At 44.0% G+C, this 18695-nt stretch overlaps 1 protein-coding gene across 2 annotated transcripts; it reads left to right on the top strand.

The window, feature by feature from the left end:
- Positions 1 to 1639: 1639 nt before the first annotated feature.
- On the top strand, positions 1640 to 13304 carry ZC3HAV1L (ZC3HAV1 like). Of its 2 annotated transcripts, none has more exons than XM_088018460.1 (4): positions 1640 to 2004; positions 2991 to 3126; positions 7249 to 7507; positions 9528 to 13304. In XM_088018460.1, the coding sequence occupies exons 1-4, from the start codon at positions 1640 to 1642 to the stop codon at positions 9653 to 9655; spliced, it is 888 nt and encodes a 295-aa protein (XP_087874586.1). In that variant the 3' UTR covers positions 9656 to 13304. The 2 variants fall into 2 exon arrangements, with proteins under 2 accessions (XP_087874586.1, XP_027962255.1); XM_028106454.2 differs by having other exon boundaries at positions 9519 to 13304.
- The last annotated feature ends 5391 nt before the right edge of the window (positions 13305 to 18695 follow it).

Genomic DNA, 18695 nt, shown 5'->3' with positions numbered 1-18695 from the left:
ACATAGGCAAGGCATTACGAGCTACTTCCGGTTTCCTTCTGATTTTTCTCTTCCTCCCCTTGCCTCTTCAACATTGCTATTCCTCAAGGTTCCGTTCTCTCACATTTGCTTGACGCACTCTCCACTTTGCTGGGTGCTCTTATCAACTCTCACAGCTTCAGTTACCTAATAATCTGATGTCACTCATCCCTATTCCCCTCATCTTTTGTTGGCCCTACACCTATATATACATCTTACCTTGAATTGTCCTACTGAGCATCTTACCTTGAATTGTCCACTGCAGACTCGACACAATAAAAACAGGTTATAGTCCCTCAAATCCTCTTCTATTTTTCCTTATCTTGTCTTGCTTTTCTAGAGATCCATTCATCTCATAGCTGCCAGGGATCTTTCTAAAACACCTCTGCTAAGTATGGCCAGGCACTGTTTTTTAAATCTGGGGACAGAGCAATGAACAAGACAAACCAGGGTCCTGCTTTTACTGCTTGAATTCTACAAATACATAAATAAAGAAGAAGGAAAACTATCAGTGGCAAGTTCCATGTAGAGACTGGCAAACTACTTTCATTGGGAGGTCCAGAGAGGTCTTGCTGAAGAGAAGACATTTAAGCTCAGAGATGAAAGAAGGGAGATATCTAGAGCAGGGGGAAACATTCTGGGCAGAGGGATCCTGACCCCCAGCTGAAACTCCTTCAATGGCTTCCCAACGTCTTCAGCACAGTAAGCTCAAATTTCTAAGCGTGGGGGAGATTTGGCACCTGGCCAGTCAGTCGCCTTCCTCTTGAGCTTCTTTATGTTACATGACATCAACTCACTTCATCCTCAACCACCCTGTAAGACAGCTGCTTGAGTTCCTCCATTGGGTCTTACGTGCCTCTTTGTACTCTGTCGCTGCATTGGCAGGGGCTCAAAAGCTGTCCACGAAATGAGCAAGGTGTTGGGCAGAAAGGATGGCTGCTTAGTAAACAGGTCTAGACTGGTGTGGTCCAACAGAAATGAAGTGAGCCCCATAGGTCATTTAACATTTTCTCATAGCTACGTTAGGAAAGTAAAAGAAACTGATGAAATTGTAAGGACATTTTATTTAAATATCAATCGAGCATGATTAACGAAGTTATTCATGAGATCGTTGGCATTCTAAATCTTCGAAATCCAGGGTGTGTATCTCACACTTACATCGCATCTCAGGTCGAACTGGTCAACATTCCAAGGCCTCGACAGCCACATGCGGCTCGTGGACCTATGCTAGGGCCGCCCAGCCGCGCCCCTTCTACCTCGTTAACCTGTTTCATCTTTGCAGTCCTTCCGGGCACCCCGGATTCTCTCATTTGCTGGCGGGTCACGACTCCCCCACTATCCAAGGCTCGGCCGGCAACGCCCTCCCCCACCCCCCACCCCCTTGACCCGCGGACCGCACAGAGCAGGCGCTCGGTGAATACGATCCTCGCCCGGGCCGCGCCCGGGGCTGCCCCGCAGGCCCCCGGGCCCCCCTCCGGCGCCGCCGCCGCCGCCGCGCGCCCTGCCCCACCCCCCCCACCCCCCGCCCCCGGCCCAGCCAGGCCCGGGAGCTCGGGGCCGGAGTCGTGGACGTGACTGGGAGGAGTCGGCCCGCCTCAGGTTTCCGTGCTCGGCCGCGGCCATGGCGGAGCCCACGGTGTGCTCCTTCCTCACCAAGGTGCTGTGCGCCAACGGCGGCCGCATGTTCCTGCAGGACCTGCGCGGCAACGTGGAGCTGTCGGAGGCCCGGCTCCGGGACGTGCTGCGCCAGGCCGGGCCCGACCGCTTCCTGCTGCAGGAGGTGGAGCCGAGGGAGGGCCTCTGGGACGCCGAGGCCGAGGTGGCGGCCGGCGCGGGCGGCGGCGGCGGCCCCTGCGCCTGGCGGGTGGTGGCCGTGTCCTCCGCGCGCCTCTGCGCCCGCTACCAGCGCGGCGAGTGCCAGGCCTGCGACCAGCTGCACCTCTGCCGCCGCCACATGCTGGGCAAGTGTCCGAACCGCGACTGCTGGTGAGGCGGGCGGCGGGGGCGGCGGCGGGGCGCTCACCGCGCGAGGGGCCGCGGGCCTGACGCGTCCGGCGGGGAGCGGGACCCCGGAGAAATGAGAAAAGGGATCGTTTGTCCGGGACTGCACCCTCCCCCTCTTCCCCCCCTCCCCCCCACCGAGGGCGGCAGGGAAGCCTCGCGAAGGGGCCCCGGGGGTCCTCCCGGCGAGGCCTCCCCTGAGCTCCCGGCTCCGGTGCGGAATGAGGCCCAAAGTCGTCTGTCGCAATCTGGATTTCTTAACTACTGCTCGCCCTCGAATTTCAGCCCCTGCCCGCAGGGTCCTCCACAACACAGCCGGGGGAAATCAGGACTGGAACTTGGGAGTTCATTTACTCCAGCGGTCCTACGGGGGGCTTATTACGGACCCTCGAGGTCCGTGGACCCTTTATTGAGAGTGCCCTCTCTTTCCACGTAACCTCAAAGTTTTACCGAAGTGAGTCGGTGCGCTCCGGGGTTAGAAAGCCTGATCTAGAAGGATCCCCCAGGAAACTGAGGGTGGGATGATTTGGGCGAGGTGTTTTAAGGCCGCTTCCTGTCTCTGTCTTCCTTGGTTTACTCAAGCTCCCCAAAGCGGGAGTGGGGGCACACTTTCCTCCTAACCTTGGTGGACTGTGGGAGTGGGCAGCTGTTTGGGGTGGAGAAGGCAAACCAACTCACCTTCGGAACAACAGATGGCATCCTCGGCAAGGCGGGTGACGGGGGGGGGGCGGGGAGGGGGTACCTTTGGCTTTAAAACATCCCGATTTTAAAATGAAAATGACCTTGGGAGAAGAGTAGATTCAACTCAGCTGTCTTATCATCAGTGCTTACTTCTTAGGCTGTCGTATCTATGGGTTCATGGAAACTTGTTTAACTTCACATGTGAGTTGAAAGCCACCGGAAGCAAGGAATTTGGCGGTCGGGCCCCTTCCTCATCTGGACCTCTGATCCAGAGCTCTGTGTTCTCCTAGGTCTACCTGCACCCTTTCCCATGACATCCACACGCCTGTCAACATCCAAGTACTGAAAAACCATGGGCTTTTTGGCCTCAATGAGGCCCAGCTTCGGATCCTGCTTTTACAGAATGACCCGTGCCTTTTACCAGAGGTGAGTTACCAAGAGTTCACCGTCATATTGTCTGCACGGTGGGGACGATATCAAGAAGTCTGCTTACAGAGGGCAGCAGGTATTTAGGTGGAGGTAATAGTGCAGGGCTGACCTCTATGGGATCTCTGTGATTTTACCAGGCTTTGATACACAGGGAGTGATGGACATGTGTGGTGAGGAAATGATGGTAATAGCTTTTAGTTTTTTGATTGTTTACTGAATGCTGAGCCATTCATACACCTTAGCTCATTAATAACCCCATTTTACAGGTGAGGAAACTGAGGCTCAGATACCTTAACTTGCCCAAGGTCACATAGTCCATGGCAGATTTGAATTTAGGTTCTGTCTGTGAGGACTGTGTTTTGTGAATTGCCTGTTTATGCTTTTGCCTATGTTGAGGCATTTGTCTTTTTCTATTAATTTATAAGATATCTTTAATGATACCAGTCCCTTTTGTGGTCACATTTGTTGTAAGTATTTCCCCCCATTTACTTTTTTTGGGCTTTAGACATTAACTTTAATTGGTTTTGAAATGATTTAGCTCCAGATGCTTTTTTTTTTTTTAAAGATTTTATTTATTTATTTGAGAGAGAGAGAGAATGAGAGGGAAGAGGGTCAGAGGGAGAAGCAGACTCCCTCCTGAGCAGGGAGCCCGATGTGGGACTCGATCCTGGGACTCCAGGATCATGACCTGAGCCGAAGGCAGTCGCTTAACCAGCTGAGCCACCCAGGCGCCCTAGTTCCAGATGCTTAACAGGTGCCTATTAGAATTGTTATCCTGGTGAAATTAGCATGTTTGTATCTGTTTAGCTATACAAGAAGAATTTTTTTTTTAAGATTTGTTTATTTATTTTTTTAATTTTTTTTAAAGCTAATTGTTGTTTTTTTTTTTAAGATTTTATTTATTTATTTGACAGAGAGAGACACAGTGAGAGAAGGAACACAAGCAGGGGGAGTGGGAGAGGGAGAAGCAGGCCTCCCGCTGAGCAGGGAGCCCGATGCAGGACTCGATCCCGGGACCCTGGGATCATGACCTGAGCCGAAGGCAGGCGCTTAACCATCTGAGCCACCCAGGCGCCCTGTTTATTTATTTTAGAGAGAGAGAGCAAGGGGATGGGCAGATGGGGAGGGAGAGAGAATCTCAAGCAGACTCTGCACTGAGCCCAAAGCCCAACACGGGGCTCGATCTCACGACACTGAGATCAGGACTTGAGCCAAAACCAAGAGTCAGATGCTCAACCGACTGAGCCACCCAGGCGCCCCAGATGAAGAATTTTTAAAAACAAAATAGTTGTGTAAGACTGATGAATTACAGACCTGTACCCCTGAAACAAATAATACATTGTATGTTCATAAAAAAAAATCCTAAAAAATAATAGTTGGAATCCCAAAAGAAAATAGTACGAGAGCCCACAGGTTGAAAGTAGAATTTTCTACTCTAGCACAATGATGCTATCATAGACATCGAGTTGCCAGAAGAGGCGTGGGAAGAAGGGAGGAGGTTGGGAAAATCGAGGGTAGTTTGTGACTGTGGTCCCCTATTAATGCTAGGGCATTTCAGGCCCTGGAAGGGAAGGGAGTCACAAGGCTGGAGGAATGAGCTAGAGCCTTTGGTTCAGAGGGCAGAGGCTGCCCTCAAGGCAGCAGAATCTGTATGCAGAAGGCGGCACTGGAGTCAGGCTGAAGAGCCAAGAGGTTTATTCTTGACATCCATCTCTTTTCTCATTTCTTCAGGCTTTGAAGCCAGACTTGGTCTGTCATGGTTATAATAAGCCAGATACATTCCAACCATGTTGCCGAAAGGACTCCAAGCAGCACCTGGAGCAGGTTCTTGGCAGGAAGGGAGAGGAGAAAGGCAGCAGCTGGGTCCAGTGCTTCCTCTCTCAGAGAGAAGGGGCAGTGACACTTCTAGTACTTACCTTTTAGTTTTTATGGTATCGTTTGACTTACGGAAGTTTGACATCATTACATTGTTTAACTTATTGAACCCTTTTCTTTATGGCTTCTCCCTACTGTCCTGGGTCCAGCCTCATCTTGTCATGTCAGACTACTGCAGTTTTGTGAGCAGCCAGTGGGTTGGCTGCACTTACGACAGGGTCCCACCCCTGGTCCTGTCACTCAGGACTGGAGGTGTGTATCATGTGGCACACAGTGTGGCCACTTAGGTAGCAGGGACCATAGACAAAGCACAGTGAATGAGGCAGGAATGGTGCCTCACATCTCTTGTAGGAAAATGCCTCATGACCCTTTTCCATCACTCTCCAAAAGACACAGTACATAATACAGATATACCACTTAAGAAAAAGACAATAGGGACAAACATTGTGATCTTGTGATTTATAATGAGAAATAGATTTGGTCTTCATCCCCATTCCTGAAAGAGCTCCTCAAACCCTTGGAATTTCCTAAATGATGAGAGCTATAAAGGTTTCTGTTGTTAATGGTGATTTTTGGAAAGCCCCTAGGTAACCCAAGGATGAGAGCTAGTTGTCAGGAGAACCAGTCTTGTGATTAGACAGTTGTAACTTTTAGCCCTCTGCCCCCCACTCTCCCACCTCCTGGGAGTGTAGAGGGGCTGGGGATTGAGTTCATTCACCAGTGGCCAGTGTGGTTTAACCAATCATGCCTACGTTAAGAAGCCTCCATAAAAACCCAAAGGACAGACTTTCAGAGAGCTTCTAGGTTGGGGAGCGTGTGGAGGTGCTGGGAGAGTGGGACCTCAGGAGAGGGCATGGAAGCCCCACACGGTCCCCCCGCCCCATACCTTCCTCTGTGTATCTCCTCCATCTGCATGTTCCTGAGTTCTATCCTTTTATAATAAACTGGTCATCTAGTAAGTCAACTGTTTCTCTGAGTTCTGTGAGCTGTTCTAGCACATTAATCTAGCCCGAGGAGGAGGTGGTAAGAACCTTCATAGCAGTTCAGCCAGCATGGACCCGTTATGGGCATCTGAAGTGGGGGCCGCCTGGTGAGCCTGAGCCCTTAACCTGTGGGATCTGATGTTACCTCCCGGTAGACAGTATTAGGATTGAGTTAAAATTTGTGGGACACCTGGTCGTTGTCCGCTGAGAATTACTTGGAGGTGTTGAAAGAAACACACCTTGGAAATATGTACAATGTGATGCTGATACATTTGAAAACTTCAGTGAAGGGCACCTGGGTGGCTCAGTCGGTTAAGCATCTGCCTTCGGCTCAAGTCACAATCCTCGGGTCCTGGGACCGACTCCCGTGTCAGGCTCCCTGTTCTGCAGGGAGCCTGCTTCTGCCTCTGCCTCTGCCCCTCTCTCTCATGAATAAATAAATAAAATCTTAAAAAAAAAAAAGAAAGAAAAATGAAAACTTCAAAGAAATGGACACATTTCTAGAAAAAATATAGCTCATCAAAACTGATTCAAGGGACGCCTGAGTGGCTCGGGGGGTAAAGCGTCTGCCTTCGGCTCAGGTCATGATCCCAGGATCGAGTCCCACATTGGGCTCCTTGCTCAGTGGGGAGCCTGTTTCTCCCTCTCCCTCTGCTGCTCCCCCTGCTTGTGTGCCCTCTCTCTCTCTCTCTCACACACAGACAAATAAATAAATAAAATCTTAAAAAAACAAAAACAAAACCAAACTGATTCAAGAAAAAGTAGAAAGCCAGAATAGTCTTTAAAGATTTTGAATGACAAAAGCATTAAGATGAAAATTTTAAAACACCATAAAACTAGAGTATTAGTTAAAAAGTCTTCTACTAGAAAACATTAGGCTCATATAGTTTTATTGTTGAGCTTGATCAAATCTTTAAGGAACAGATAATTTCGATTTGGGGACTAGGTCTAGGATCTCTTTTTCTTGATCTCCTATGCATTCTTAAACCTGTATCATACTGTTTAATTAAAGTAGTTCATATTTTAACATACGATGGTATAAGTCTCTGTGCCCATTACACTTCTTTTTCAAAAATTATTTTTTGGGGTGCCTGGTTGGCTCAGTGGGTGGAGCACGCGACTCTTAGCCTTGGGGTTGTGAGTTTGAGCCCCACGTTGGGTGTAAAGATTACTTAAAAGCTTATTTTTTTTTCTTCAATCAATTGCTTTAAAAAATATAGTGAAAACAAATGTGTTAAGCGCTGCTTCATTTCCGGACCAGGTCTGTTTGCTGTACAACAAAGGTGAAGCACCGTACGGCTACTGCAACCTCAAGGATAAATGCAACAAGTTTCATGTGTGCAAATCCTTTGTCAGAGGGGAATGCAGGCTTCAGAAATGCAAACGGTCCCATCAGCTCATTCATGCTACAGCCCTGAAGCTGCTGCAGGACCAGGGACTGAATATTCCAAGTGTCGTTAATTTTCAGATCATCTCTACCTACAAGCACATGAAGCTGCACAAGATGCTCGAAAATCAAGGTGAGAACATCAGCGGGAGACGGGGCACTATTATGTGTACTTTTGGCCAGGAAGTCTGGGGGAGAGCACCTCATATGGTAAGTTTTGCTCTGTTTTGGGGGAAACTTAGAACCGCCAACATTTTATGACGTAAAACTGTGGTTCTAACCAAAGGAGGGAAGGGATAGAGTTTATTTTCAGCGCTGTCAGCCAACAGCATCTGCCCAGGGGTTTGAACAGTGTCCCTCCTTGCTAAGCTGGGGGCCAGGAACTAGGTACAACCGTCCTCACAGCTTTGTTAGGAAGAAAGAGGAGGGAGGTGGGCCAGTGAGCAAGAAAGGGAAGGAAAACATAGGAATGGCTTTCTTTTATTAAATTTGAATTAAAGTGTTTTCTTATTTTTCTTGAGGTAATTAACATCCAGCATTATGTAAGTTTCAGATGGACAGCATGATTTAGTATTTGTGTATACTGCAAAATGATCATAGTAAGTCGAGCTAACATCTGTCATCATACATAGTTACAAAGTTTTTCTTGTAATAACTTATTTTTTTTAAAGATTTTATTTATTTATTTGACAGAGAGAGACACAGCGAGAGCGGGAACACAAGCAGGGGGAGTGGGAGAGGGAGAAGCACGCTTCCCGCTGAGCAAGGAGCCCGATGTGGGGCTCAATCCCAGGACCCTGGGATCATGTCCTGAGCTAAAGGCAGACGCTTAACAACTGAGCCACCCAGGTGCCCCTTGTAATAGCTTTTAAAAAAGTATTTTCTTTTGGGGCACCGGGGCGGTGCAGTTGGTTAATCGTCTGGTTTTGGCTCAGGTCATGATCTCAGGGTCATGGGATCCAGCCTTCATGAGGCTCCGCACTCAGCAGAGGGTCTGCTTGGGATTCTCTCTCCCTCTCCCCTCCTGCTCATGCTCACTCTCTCTCTGAAATAAATAAATAAATCTTTAAAAAAAAGAAAGTATTTTCTTTTTCAGTTGTTAAGAAATTTTAACCGTGTAAAATAGGAGAGATATAAATTGCATATGATTCCACTCATTCTATCCATAATCATTAGTACCATTTAACTGCAGGCCCTTCCCTGCTATTACTCTACAAATACCAGTTGTGGTCATAGCATGCATTAGTATCTTAAATTTTCACTTTATACAACATCATAAACATCTTCCCATATTGCTGCATAGTCTCTCATTTTTTAAGGTCTGCAAAGTGTGGTCTGGTGTACTTTTAATTATAGTGCATTCAGATTACTTACCCTATTAGATTTGCTTATAGCTGAAAATCAGTGGGAGTTAGGCTCAGAAAAATTGTTGATGGGAAAACCAGATCAGCAAAACCAGAGTCTCCAAGCTTTCAATACAGAGTTTTCTTTTGCTTTTTTTTTTTTTAAAGATGTTATTTATTTATTTGACAGAGAGAGAGAGAGAGAGAGAGAGAGAGAGAGCGTGCGCACAAGCAGGGGGAGCGGCAGACAGAGGGAGAGGGAGAAGCAGGCTTCCTGCTGAGCGGGGAGCATGTCGCGGGGCTCAATCCCAGGACCCTGGGATTATGACCTGAGCTGAAGGCAGACGCTTAAGCAACTAAGCCACTTAGGCGCCCCTTGATACAGAGTTTTCTTATGTTGGGATGGTAGAGGCTGACTTCCTGCACGGGTGGTTTGGAGGTAGTACCAGAGGCTGTCTGCAGGACCCTGGATGGTGGCAGGGATCTTCTATACTAGTACAGAGCCTGTCATTACCTTCATCTGGTCTTGTTTAGTCGGTCTCTCCTAACTGAAGTCTCTCTTAACTGAAGTCACTGAAATAGGGAAATTCTGCTGTGTGTGTGTGTGTGTGTGTGTGTGTGTGTGTGTGTGTGTGTGTGTGTGTAAAATAAATCCAGAAGACACACACTCTCCAAATCCATAGTGCTGGGACGTTTGTCTGAGATCTGATTTGCGGGGCTGATGCTCCTGACATAAAATGAAATTGAGAGCAACAAAAGGGGTGTCTCAGGAAAGCTCATCTCTCTCCTCTTTCTTTTTAGATAATGCAGCTTCTTCTGCTGAGTGTTCCCAGGGCCCCGAGAAAGCAGGAGTACACGTGGCTGGTGCTGCAGAGGTCAGTCCTGTGGCTTCCGTGCCTGCTCAGTCAGTCAAGAAGCCACACGCAGCTAAACCGTAAAGGACGTCCGTGAAATAAGATGCTTGTCCAGTTGGAAGGTCCGAAAACAAAGCTTCTGTTGAGCTTTATTTGTAAGTTCCTTCATGTAATCACTTATCAGTAATGGTCATGGTAATACCTACCTCACATGTAAAAATTAAAGAAGACGGAGAAGGGGAGAACATCGGGTTGGGAGGATAACATTGAGGATGGGTGGTTGGGGATGTGGTGGGACATTGAGCAGGCAGAGAGGGGAGAGCGTGAGTGTGGTTTGGGTCAGTCCGGGGCAAACTCTGAAGATGGCAGGTTCTGCCTGTAGTCCTGACCTCTCCCCCAGGCTGATGAGAGCTCCGAGAGGGGCAGGTTTGGGCTGACTTGCTCTGTGACCCAGCCAGTGTTTTTCTACACGGTTTACGTCGTGGTCGTTAGAGACTATGGACACTTTGTACTCTTGTTTTTTCTTCATGTTTCAAAAGCATCCTTTCCTGTTCACATTTTATCAGGTATAATCATTTTTATGCACAGATACGCTAACATATAATCATTTACTTAACGACTTCCCTTATTCTGGATATTTCGGTTCTTTCTAACAAATTTTGAATAGAACCCTTTTCTTAAAATCCTCACAATATTGAATTTTTAAATTTCTTCTTTTGCTCAGCTTGTCGGTGCTAAATGATACTGTTTTTTTGATTTGCATTTCTTTAAATATATGCAAGTGAATATTTTTCTGTGTGTGTGCTTTCTGTATGTTTGTGTGTGTGTGTGCATTTTGTGCCTGCCCTCCTGGGGCCCTCCTCCGTGCTGATGTGGGATGGCCTTTAATTAGGTTACTTAATTTTCCTAAAAGGGTATCAATCGTACCATGCTCATATGATATCCAACTCTCATGGATCCATCCTCAGCCGGTACCACAGAGTTTATAACTGTTGAGTGCTCACCAAAGATTTCTACCTCACTGTGTCTACTCTGCATTTCTTATTAAATTTTTCGCCAAAGCCCCCATTGCTATAGGGTCGTTCATCCGTTCCTCAAAGTTGTATCCATTCTTTCTGTGGATCTGGAGGGACCATCAGAAACCTATATACCTCGTCTGTTTTGTGTTGACTTTCCTCCCTTCTCCTGTCCGCACCACCATCCAGTTACACTTAGATGTTTGGTTTTTTGTTTTCATCAGAGGGTACCACAGAGAAGCTGCGTTATGACATCTTTTTCCGTGTTTGCTTTTCTGATATCCCCAGATGTTGATGTCTAAAGCGTTGTTGTGTTTTTTTTAAATTTTAACTTCCCTGCAATAACATAGTATTTGAGAAATAGGGACAAGGGAATGAGTTTTTCATAAAGCTGAATTAATTTCGTGTAGAACCATGTTTTATCCTGAAATGCTGTCTTCTCTATGGGGGGGAGGTGTGCCAAAATATCCTTTTCAAAGGGAGAAATTGCTGTGTTTTCTCCTAATGGACAGGAAGAGTCATGCTACTTCTGTGAATCTTTTCACTTTGGTTGTCCACAACAGTATTTCTGAAGGCCCTTCTGTTCGGCATACCTTGTTTCCTTTTTCCTAGTTCTGATTTCTCCTGGTGCTAATTAAAAAAAAAAAAATTATTTTTACATTGTATTATTATTTACATTTTATCCCTTTCCTATGTGTATTTTTACTGTAGGCCATCTTACATTCTTAATGGGAACAGTGTAGGGTGCACACGTATATCCTGGACATTAAGAGACTTGGTAGACTTTTACAGAATTGTGTTATTTTCATATATCTTCTAAGTATGCTTTTATATGCATCAAAATGACCCTCTGTAATCTTTGTTGCAATATTTTATTCCATTCTATAATATTCCATTTAAAGCTTAGCTCTGTTAGTATCCATTCTGTAAAGATATTTTATATACTCCTACTTGACCCTCATTTTCATCTCATGATTAGAACTGGAGGTGAGTTTTCTTTGGTCATTTATCAAGGCTTTCAGGGGACGCTGCACATCTGTAGGCTCCACAAACCCAACATACCCTCAGTGAAATGATGAACTTTCCTATAGACTTGTTCCTCCTTTGGTTTCTTTATTTTGGAGTGTCACCTCCTACTGACTTAAAACGAAACCCTGCAAATTGCCCCATCCTCTTCTTTTTCCTGGTTCCTGGTGCCAAACTCATTACCTAGTGTTGGCCATTAGTTTCCCTTCGGAAATCTCAAATTTGTATCCTTCCCTGCCCCTTTCTTTCCATCCCGGACACACTGCCTTCTTTCTAATCCTCCTCACCTCTTGCGTGAATTGCACAGATGGGGGATTCACTGGTTTTCCAGTCCTGTCTCGTGAGAGTATTTTTTATAGGAGGGTCTGGGTGGCCCCCTGCCCTCCTTCAGTGATGGCAGGCCCGTTTTAAATTTTTTGTAAAGTGCGCTTTTGATGGATTTCACTGATCTCCTTAACCACCCTGTACCCCCCTGCCTTCCGTCCTGTGTCTGGCTGATCTTTTGAAATGCAGACCTAATCACATTGCTTTGGTCTGCTGTAACCTTCATTGGTACCCATAATGCAAGGTAGGACTCATAAACTCAGGTGCCTTCTTGGATGAGATAGGGGAGCTGAGTGGATGATGTGAGCTGGATGTAGGAGAAACGGGAGGAAAAAGGAAGTGTCATAGAAAGTTGTCCCATCTGAGTGGGGCACCTGCCTTTTGTGCCCACGTAGGGATGTGGGCCCATTTTGTCGTGTTCTCCAGTTAGTCGAAAGAAGCCAGATCCAGATTTTATGATAAAATTTCAGATTTTTAAATACTGGCTTTTTGACTGAGTTTTAAAAATGCAGACCAATATTGTGTGTACTGACCTATTTGCAATCCTTGGAATGTGCCATTTTATTTTATGATTCTCTGTGCTACATGATGTTCCCATTAAATGCTACGCCTTCCCTCTTCCTGCCTCAAAACCTGGCAAAATCAGATTCTTTAAAATGCTAGGCTAATCTTTTCTGACCCCAAGAAGGGCAGTTCTCTTAGTGTTCTCAAAGTTCTTGCATAGCACTTAATTTGCCATGCTTTCTGCTTTTATTCCCTAACTTTGAGCAAAAACAAAACCATTATTTCTTCTTTTTGGACAAGTCTCCAAAAAAGAAGAATTTTTTGTCATATAACGAATCAAACTCTGTGTTTGAATCCATGGAATCAGTATCATATTGGTCTTTACTGTTCTTTTTTCTCTCCATATATATTTTTCATTTTCAAAAAGTCTTTTTCCCTTAAAGAGTGTGTTATTTAAGGTAAACATCTTTTTGGTGCTTCAGTTTGAATCATCTAGGTCTGAAATTAACTGTTTAAGACTTATGCTCATGATACTGATCTTTCCATCAAGGAATTAAGTCTTTTCATTGCTGATGGGTTCCTTGATTTCTTTCCTTATAATCTGTTCTTATTTTTGTCTAGCCTTATATATCCCTTATTACATTGATTTTTTTTTTTCTTGGCTACACACATCTGTATTGCTATCCGTATGGGAATCTCCATCTTTAGAATGCTATTGATTTTTAAAATATTTGTCTTTTGTTGAATTACCTTTGTCCTAACAGTGTTAGAAGGTCTCTTTGTTTCTTCTAAATATAAAATCATAGCTGCAAAAAGATTTGCCTTTTCTTATGTATTTCTATTTTGTTTTGTGTTAAATAAAATTGTGGTGAAAAGATATTTTTTATATTTCTCCATTAAATAGGAAGTTAATTGTTGGTTTTAAACAAATGTTCTCTATTTAATAAGGGAAATTACATTTATTGTTTGTTAGAAGCTTTTAGTAAGAATTGGTTTCTTTTGTATAATCATGTAATTTTTATCACTTAAATCACTTAATATGATTATATTACTGGTTTTACTCTATTAAAACATTCTTAAATTCTGAGTAACTCTACTTGATTATGCCATATGCTCTTTCAATGTATTGCTTTTCCCTTTTTTGGTCATTTTTATAATTATATACATCTATACATTCATAAATAAAATTCATTTATATTTTATATGTGTATATAATTTCCTTTTTATTTGTATTGCTATATGCTCAAAGTATACATTTTATTCTAAGTCCTGTTCTGAGTTTTGCAAATTGATTTATAATGTCATTATTATTTTAAATTGTTTTCTAGCTTTATTGAGGTATTATTTGACATATAACATTGTATAAGTGTAAGGCCTATAAGGTGATGATTTGATACATGTATATCGTGTGAAATGATTATCACAATAAGTTTAGTTAGCACATCCATCACCTCACATTCATTTTTATTTTTTTATTTTCTCAAGATTTTATTTCTTTATTTGACAGTGAGATAGAGAGCACAAGCAGGGGGCAGGGCAGAGGGAGAGGGAGAAGCAGGCTCCCTGCTGAGCAGGGAACCCAGCGTGGGGCTTGACGCCAGGGTCCTGGGATCATGACCTGAGCCGAAGGCAGCTTCTTAACCAACAGAGCCACCCAGGCGTCCCTCATTTTTATTTTTAAAGTAATGTATTACGCAGAGTGCCTGGGTGGCTCCGTTGGTTAAGCGTCTGCTTTCGGCTCAGGTCATGATCTCAGGGACCTGGGATCGAGCCCCACGTCGGGCTCCCTGCTCAGCGGAGAACCTGCTTCTCCCTCTCCCTCTGCTCCTACCCCCGCTTGTGCTCTCTCTCTCTCAAATAAATAGATAAAATCTTAAAAAAAATAACATATTACTATATCCTTGAATTTCTCTATTCTTATTTAGGAATATTTTTCGAAAATATGTTTTTGGAAAATACAATAACATATCATTGTGGAAATTTGGGAGAATACAGGAATGTATTCAGAAGTAGTAGTAATTCCCCATAATACCATTGTGTAGTACTGTTCTGAGTTCTTTAGACGTACTACCTTGTTCAGTCATCAAAACAGAGGTGAGTTAAATCAGTACTGCCCTGACCTACGCAAGAGGGGACCCTGCCGGGGGCCTCTGCTTTAAAAGGTTTTCTCTGCTCATGCTTTACACCAGTCAGACCCCAGGGAGATGCTTCTCCGCATCTCTTATCCTACACCCTCAATGCAAAACGTGATTGCTTCTGAACCTTGTGCAGGTCTGTGGGTTGAACCACTGTCATCATCGGAAACATACAGTTTTGGACTTTGTGGAGGGCTTCTGTGGTGGAAACATGTGGGTGAGCAAAAACAAATTAACTTGTCAAGGCCTGTCTTTCAGAGAGTGTGGACACAATAGATTCTTACAAAATGAAACATCTTCCCCAGTGGTTTCCAGTGTCCGTTTTCCCTCCTCTTTGTCTTCTAAGCAGTAGCTCTGGGGGTACCTGCAAATTGTATAGTATTTGCTGCAAGTACACATGGCAGTGGGGGGACATTTTTGCACTATTAAACAATTCATACTACTCTTCAGTATTTATATATAAGCAGTTTACATGTACCATATGAGAGGCAGAATTCAATTCCTTCCATTAGCAAGTATGTGCACATCGAATGTGGTATTGGACGTATGGTTTTATGCCTTGTACAAAAATATTCTTGATTTAATTACATTTTCAAAAAATTAAATGAGTTAGATTCAGCTCAGGATGTAGAAAATCACAAGAATAGCCAGCTAACCTATAAAATTGTAACTTTTCTTGAGCCTATAAGAGACTGGTCCTAAGTCCAGTTCGCTGAAATCCAAAGAGTGACAAGGTTCTGTACAGAGAGATGTGACACAGGCATGCTTTGACAGAGCGTGGGGGAGACATGGCCCCCTTACAAATGGGTGGGATGAAGTCAGGTATAATTTTAAGACTTCTTAAAGGCCAAATATGGGTTAACATGTCAATTTGTAAAAGTTAATAGCAGAAGAAAAGTTATGCGAGAACAACTAAAACAAATAGACTGCAACGATTAGTAGGTAATCTCCCAACACAGAATTTCTGAGATGAGATGATTTCTATAGTATAGCACTGTTTATGAACACGGCACAAGATGACATGAAGTTACAATATCCAGTTGGACCAGGGGCCTGAGGGCGGATGCTCTCATGCCCTGCTGGAGGAATGCTATATTGGAAGACAGGTTGGCAATATTGTAGAAGGTCTGAAAAATACGCATGCTCCTTGATCAAATACTTCCAGTTTGAGAAATTTATCATATAATAATAAAAGAGGTAGAGAGAAATTTACTTACAAAACTGTGTATATTTGCTAGGTCCTGGCAGGAAACAGATGTACACTTAAACGGGATAAACAGAGGGAATTTAATGAAGGACTATCTCTGAAGAGGTGGGCAGGGTTAAGGGAAACCAACAAAGGTTGGGGGCGTAACCCAGGCTAGCAGTGATGGGGACACCATACCACCCTAAGCATGAAGGTATAAGGTAGAGGGATTACAGGGACCCAGGGAAAGTAACCATACGAGAGAACCTCCCACCAGATGCATTCAAGGTCTTATGTTCGAGGACACAGGCAACTTGTGGTCTTTTCAGGGTGGGAGCTGGGGGGGAATACATACCCTTGCCTTCCTTTTTTCCATTATCAGATTTCTTGCTGGTGTTCCCCACGACCCCCCTCCCATATTGGCCAAATGCACTGGAAACCAGAGAGGGAAGGAGCCCGATGAGGCAACCTTGCAAAGGTCAGCTTCTCGAAGCAAAGGGCATGGTGGAGAAGGGTAGAGGATGAACAGCAGGCTAAAAAATATACCTAGCACAATGTCTGATGCAGCATTACTTATAAAGGAAATCACCTAATTGTCCAACAGGCAATTAGCTGAACAACTTATGAATAGGTTTAGATCTTGGAATACAATGCTACCATTAAAAATGATGTTTTGGGAGTATTATTTATTAAGGTGAAAAGGTGTTCATAATATATTGTTGAATGCAACAACATTTTATGTGCAGTCTGATCCCAACTTTTTATCAGCATTATATGTGGGTATATGTGTGCACGCATTTATGCATTTAAAAATGTCTAGAAGAGGGGCACCTGGGTGGCTCAGTCAGTTAAGTGCCTGCCTTCAAGTCGGGTCATGGTCCCAGGGTCCTGGGATTGGGCTCCTCATCGGGCTCCTTGCTCAGCGGAGAGCCTGTTTCTCCCTCTGCCTGCCGTTCCCCCCCATTTGTACTCTCTCTTTCTGACAAATAAATAAATAAAATCTTTTAAAAAAATGCCTGGAAGAGCATATAGTCTAATGTTAATGCCTCTTTTGGAGAAGTGAGATTATAGATAATTTTAATATTTATAACTTTGATTCTCTGTATATCCTACCTTTTCTACAATGCATAATAAAAAATTAAAGTTCTTTTTAGAAAAATGAGAATGATGGCACGATCCCACATTAATTCTGTGAGTTAAGTAGGTGCTATTCTTAACACTGACAAGGAAAATTCCTTAAAAATTCCATTAGAAGCCAATTTCAGTTTTGAATAGAGTTACAAAATTCTTAAATAACATTCCAGCAAAGAATTGAACAATAAAAATTATCATGGTATATTCTTAGTGCCAATTACACAACTGAGTGACTTATCTAATTCCTTAACTTATTTTCATACAACACTATGAAGTAGGTATTCTACTAACATTTCCATTTTTAGGTGAGGAAACCAAAGCTCAGAGAAGTCACGGCCAAAGTTACAAGGTTATTAAAGGGTAAACCAGTATTTACAGTCAGGTCTGAAAAAAAAAAAAAAAGTCAGGTCTGTCTTCATCTAAACCCAGTGTTCCAAACTACACCATAGCTAAATAGAACTTATCTCCAAAAATACAAGACTGGCAGATCACAGGACTCCGAATATATTCATCATGTCAACAGAATGAATAACGAACATCAGAAAATTACTTTCTAGATATTGTAAAGTCATTGTATAATATTTAAAAGACTCTCAGAAGCTAGAAGCAGGTAGATACTTCATTAACTTGGTGTTCTATGTCTTTAAAAACAAGAAAAACCACATTAACTATAAATTCTCACTATTTTCATTATTTAGCATGCTTTTAGAGATTATTGTCATTGCTTCAAGATGGCAAAAAGTGGTTGGGAAGAAAAAGATCAAAACCTTACTGTAGTCGGGGCGCCTGGGTGGATCAGTCGTTAAGCGTCTGCCTTCGGCTCAGGTCATGATCCCAGGGTCCTGGGATCAAGCCCTGCATCGGGCTCCCTGCTCCGCGGGAAGCCTGCTTCTCCCTCTCCCTCTACTGCTGCTTGTGTTCCCTCTCTCGCTGTGTCTCTCTCTGTCAAATAAATAAATAAAATCTTTAAAAAACAAAACAAAACCTTACTATAGTCGCCTGATGGAAATTCAATCATTCATTCAGTAAATATTTACTGTAACCAGGCACTGTAACCAGGTATTGACCAAAGAGTGGCAAAGGATCCTGATAGCTAACACTGATGGAAAGCTTGCTATGTGCTAGGCTCTTTTTCTAAGTGTTTTATGTATACCAAATCATTTAATCTTCATACAACTTCATGAGGTAGTTACTATGATCGTTCCATTTTATAGATGAGGACACTGAGGCACAAAGGGGCTAGTATGTCATAGCTGATAAGTGTGGAGCTGTAACACAAATCCAGGTAGTCCTGGCCCAAGAGTCTGAGCGACCAACCATCATGTAAAAACTCCTCTCTAAACCAGAATAGTGTCTGTCCTCGTGGAGATTCTGGTTTAGTGGCAAAATAGGCATGAAACCAAATGCAGAATGAAATATGCAGTTTCAAGTAGTAAGTGCCAAGGAATTAGAGACTAACGGAAGTGACTTCCTAGATGGGAGTGGAGCAGTCAGGGAGGGCTGGCATGGGGAGGAGCCCTGCAGATCACAGACGGGTGAAGGACGAGGGGCTGCTGGAGAGAAGCAGGTGCAGAGGCTCTGGGGGCAGCCACTGGGAAGGATGGTCCCAGTGGCTCGACTTACCTGCAGGAGTCTGAGAACCTTTGCACGGCGTGCTGAGCAATGGGTTTTATTTGAAGCATGATGAGGGAGCTTTCAAAGTTTTGCTTTTATATTTATGGAGTGTTTGTCTTCCCTAGAGATGCTTTATCTGCAGACGTCTCATGTCTTACTTACCTGGTGGCTACTCTGCACGGCAC

This window comes from Eumetopias jubatus, unplaced genomic scaffold, assembly GCF_037043125.1.
Source record: "Eumetopias jubatus isolate StellerSeaLion01/CBP00866 unplaced genomic scaffold, mEumJub1_p1.0 scaffold_14, whole genome shotgun sequence".
Lineage (NCBI taxonomy): Eukaryota > Metazoa > Chordata > Mammalia > Carnivora > Otariidae > Eumetopias > Eumetopias jubatus.
The sequence above is the reverse complement of the archived record's forward strand: the minus strand, read 5'-3'. Positions and strand labels throughout refer to the sequence as shown.

Coding starts and splice junctions, on each gene's coding strand:
- ZC3HAV1L (XM_028106454.2), top strand. CDS start 1,640: ATGGCGGAGCCCACGGTGTGCTCCTTCCTCACCAAGGTGCTGTGCGCC. Junction 2,005..2,990: donor TGTCCGAACCGCGACTGCTG/GTGAGGCGGGCG, acceptor GTGTTCTCCTAG/GTCTACCTGCACCCTTTCCC. Junction 7,508..9,518: donor CAAGATGCTCGAAAATCAAG/GTGAGAACATCA, acceptor CTTTCTTTTTAG/ATAATGCAGCTTCTTCTGCT.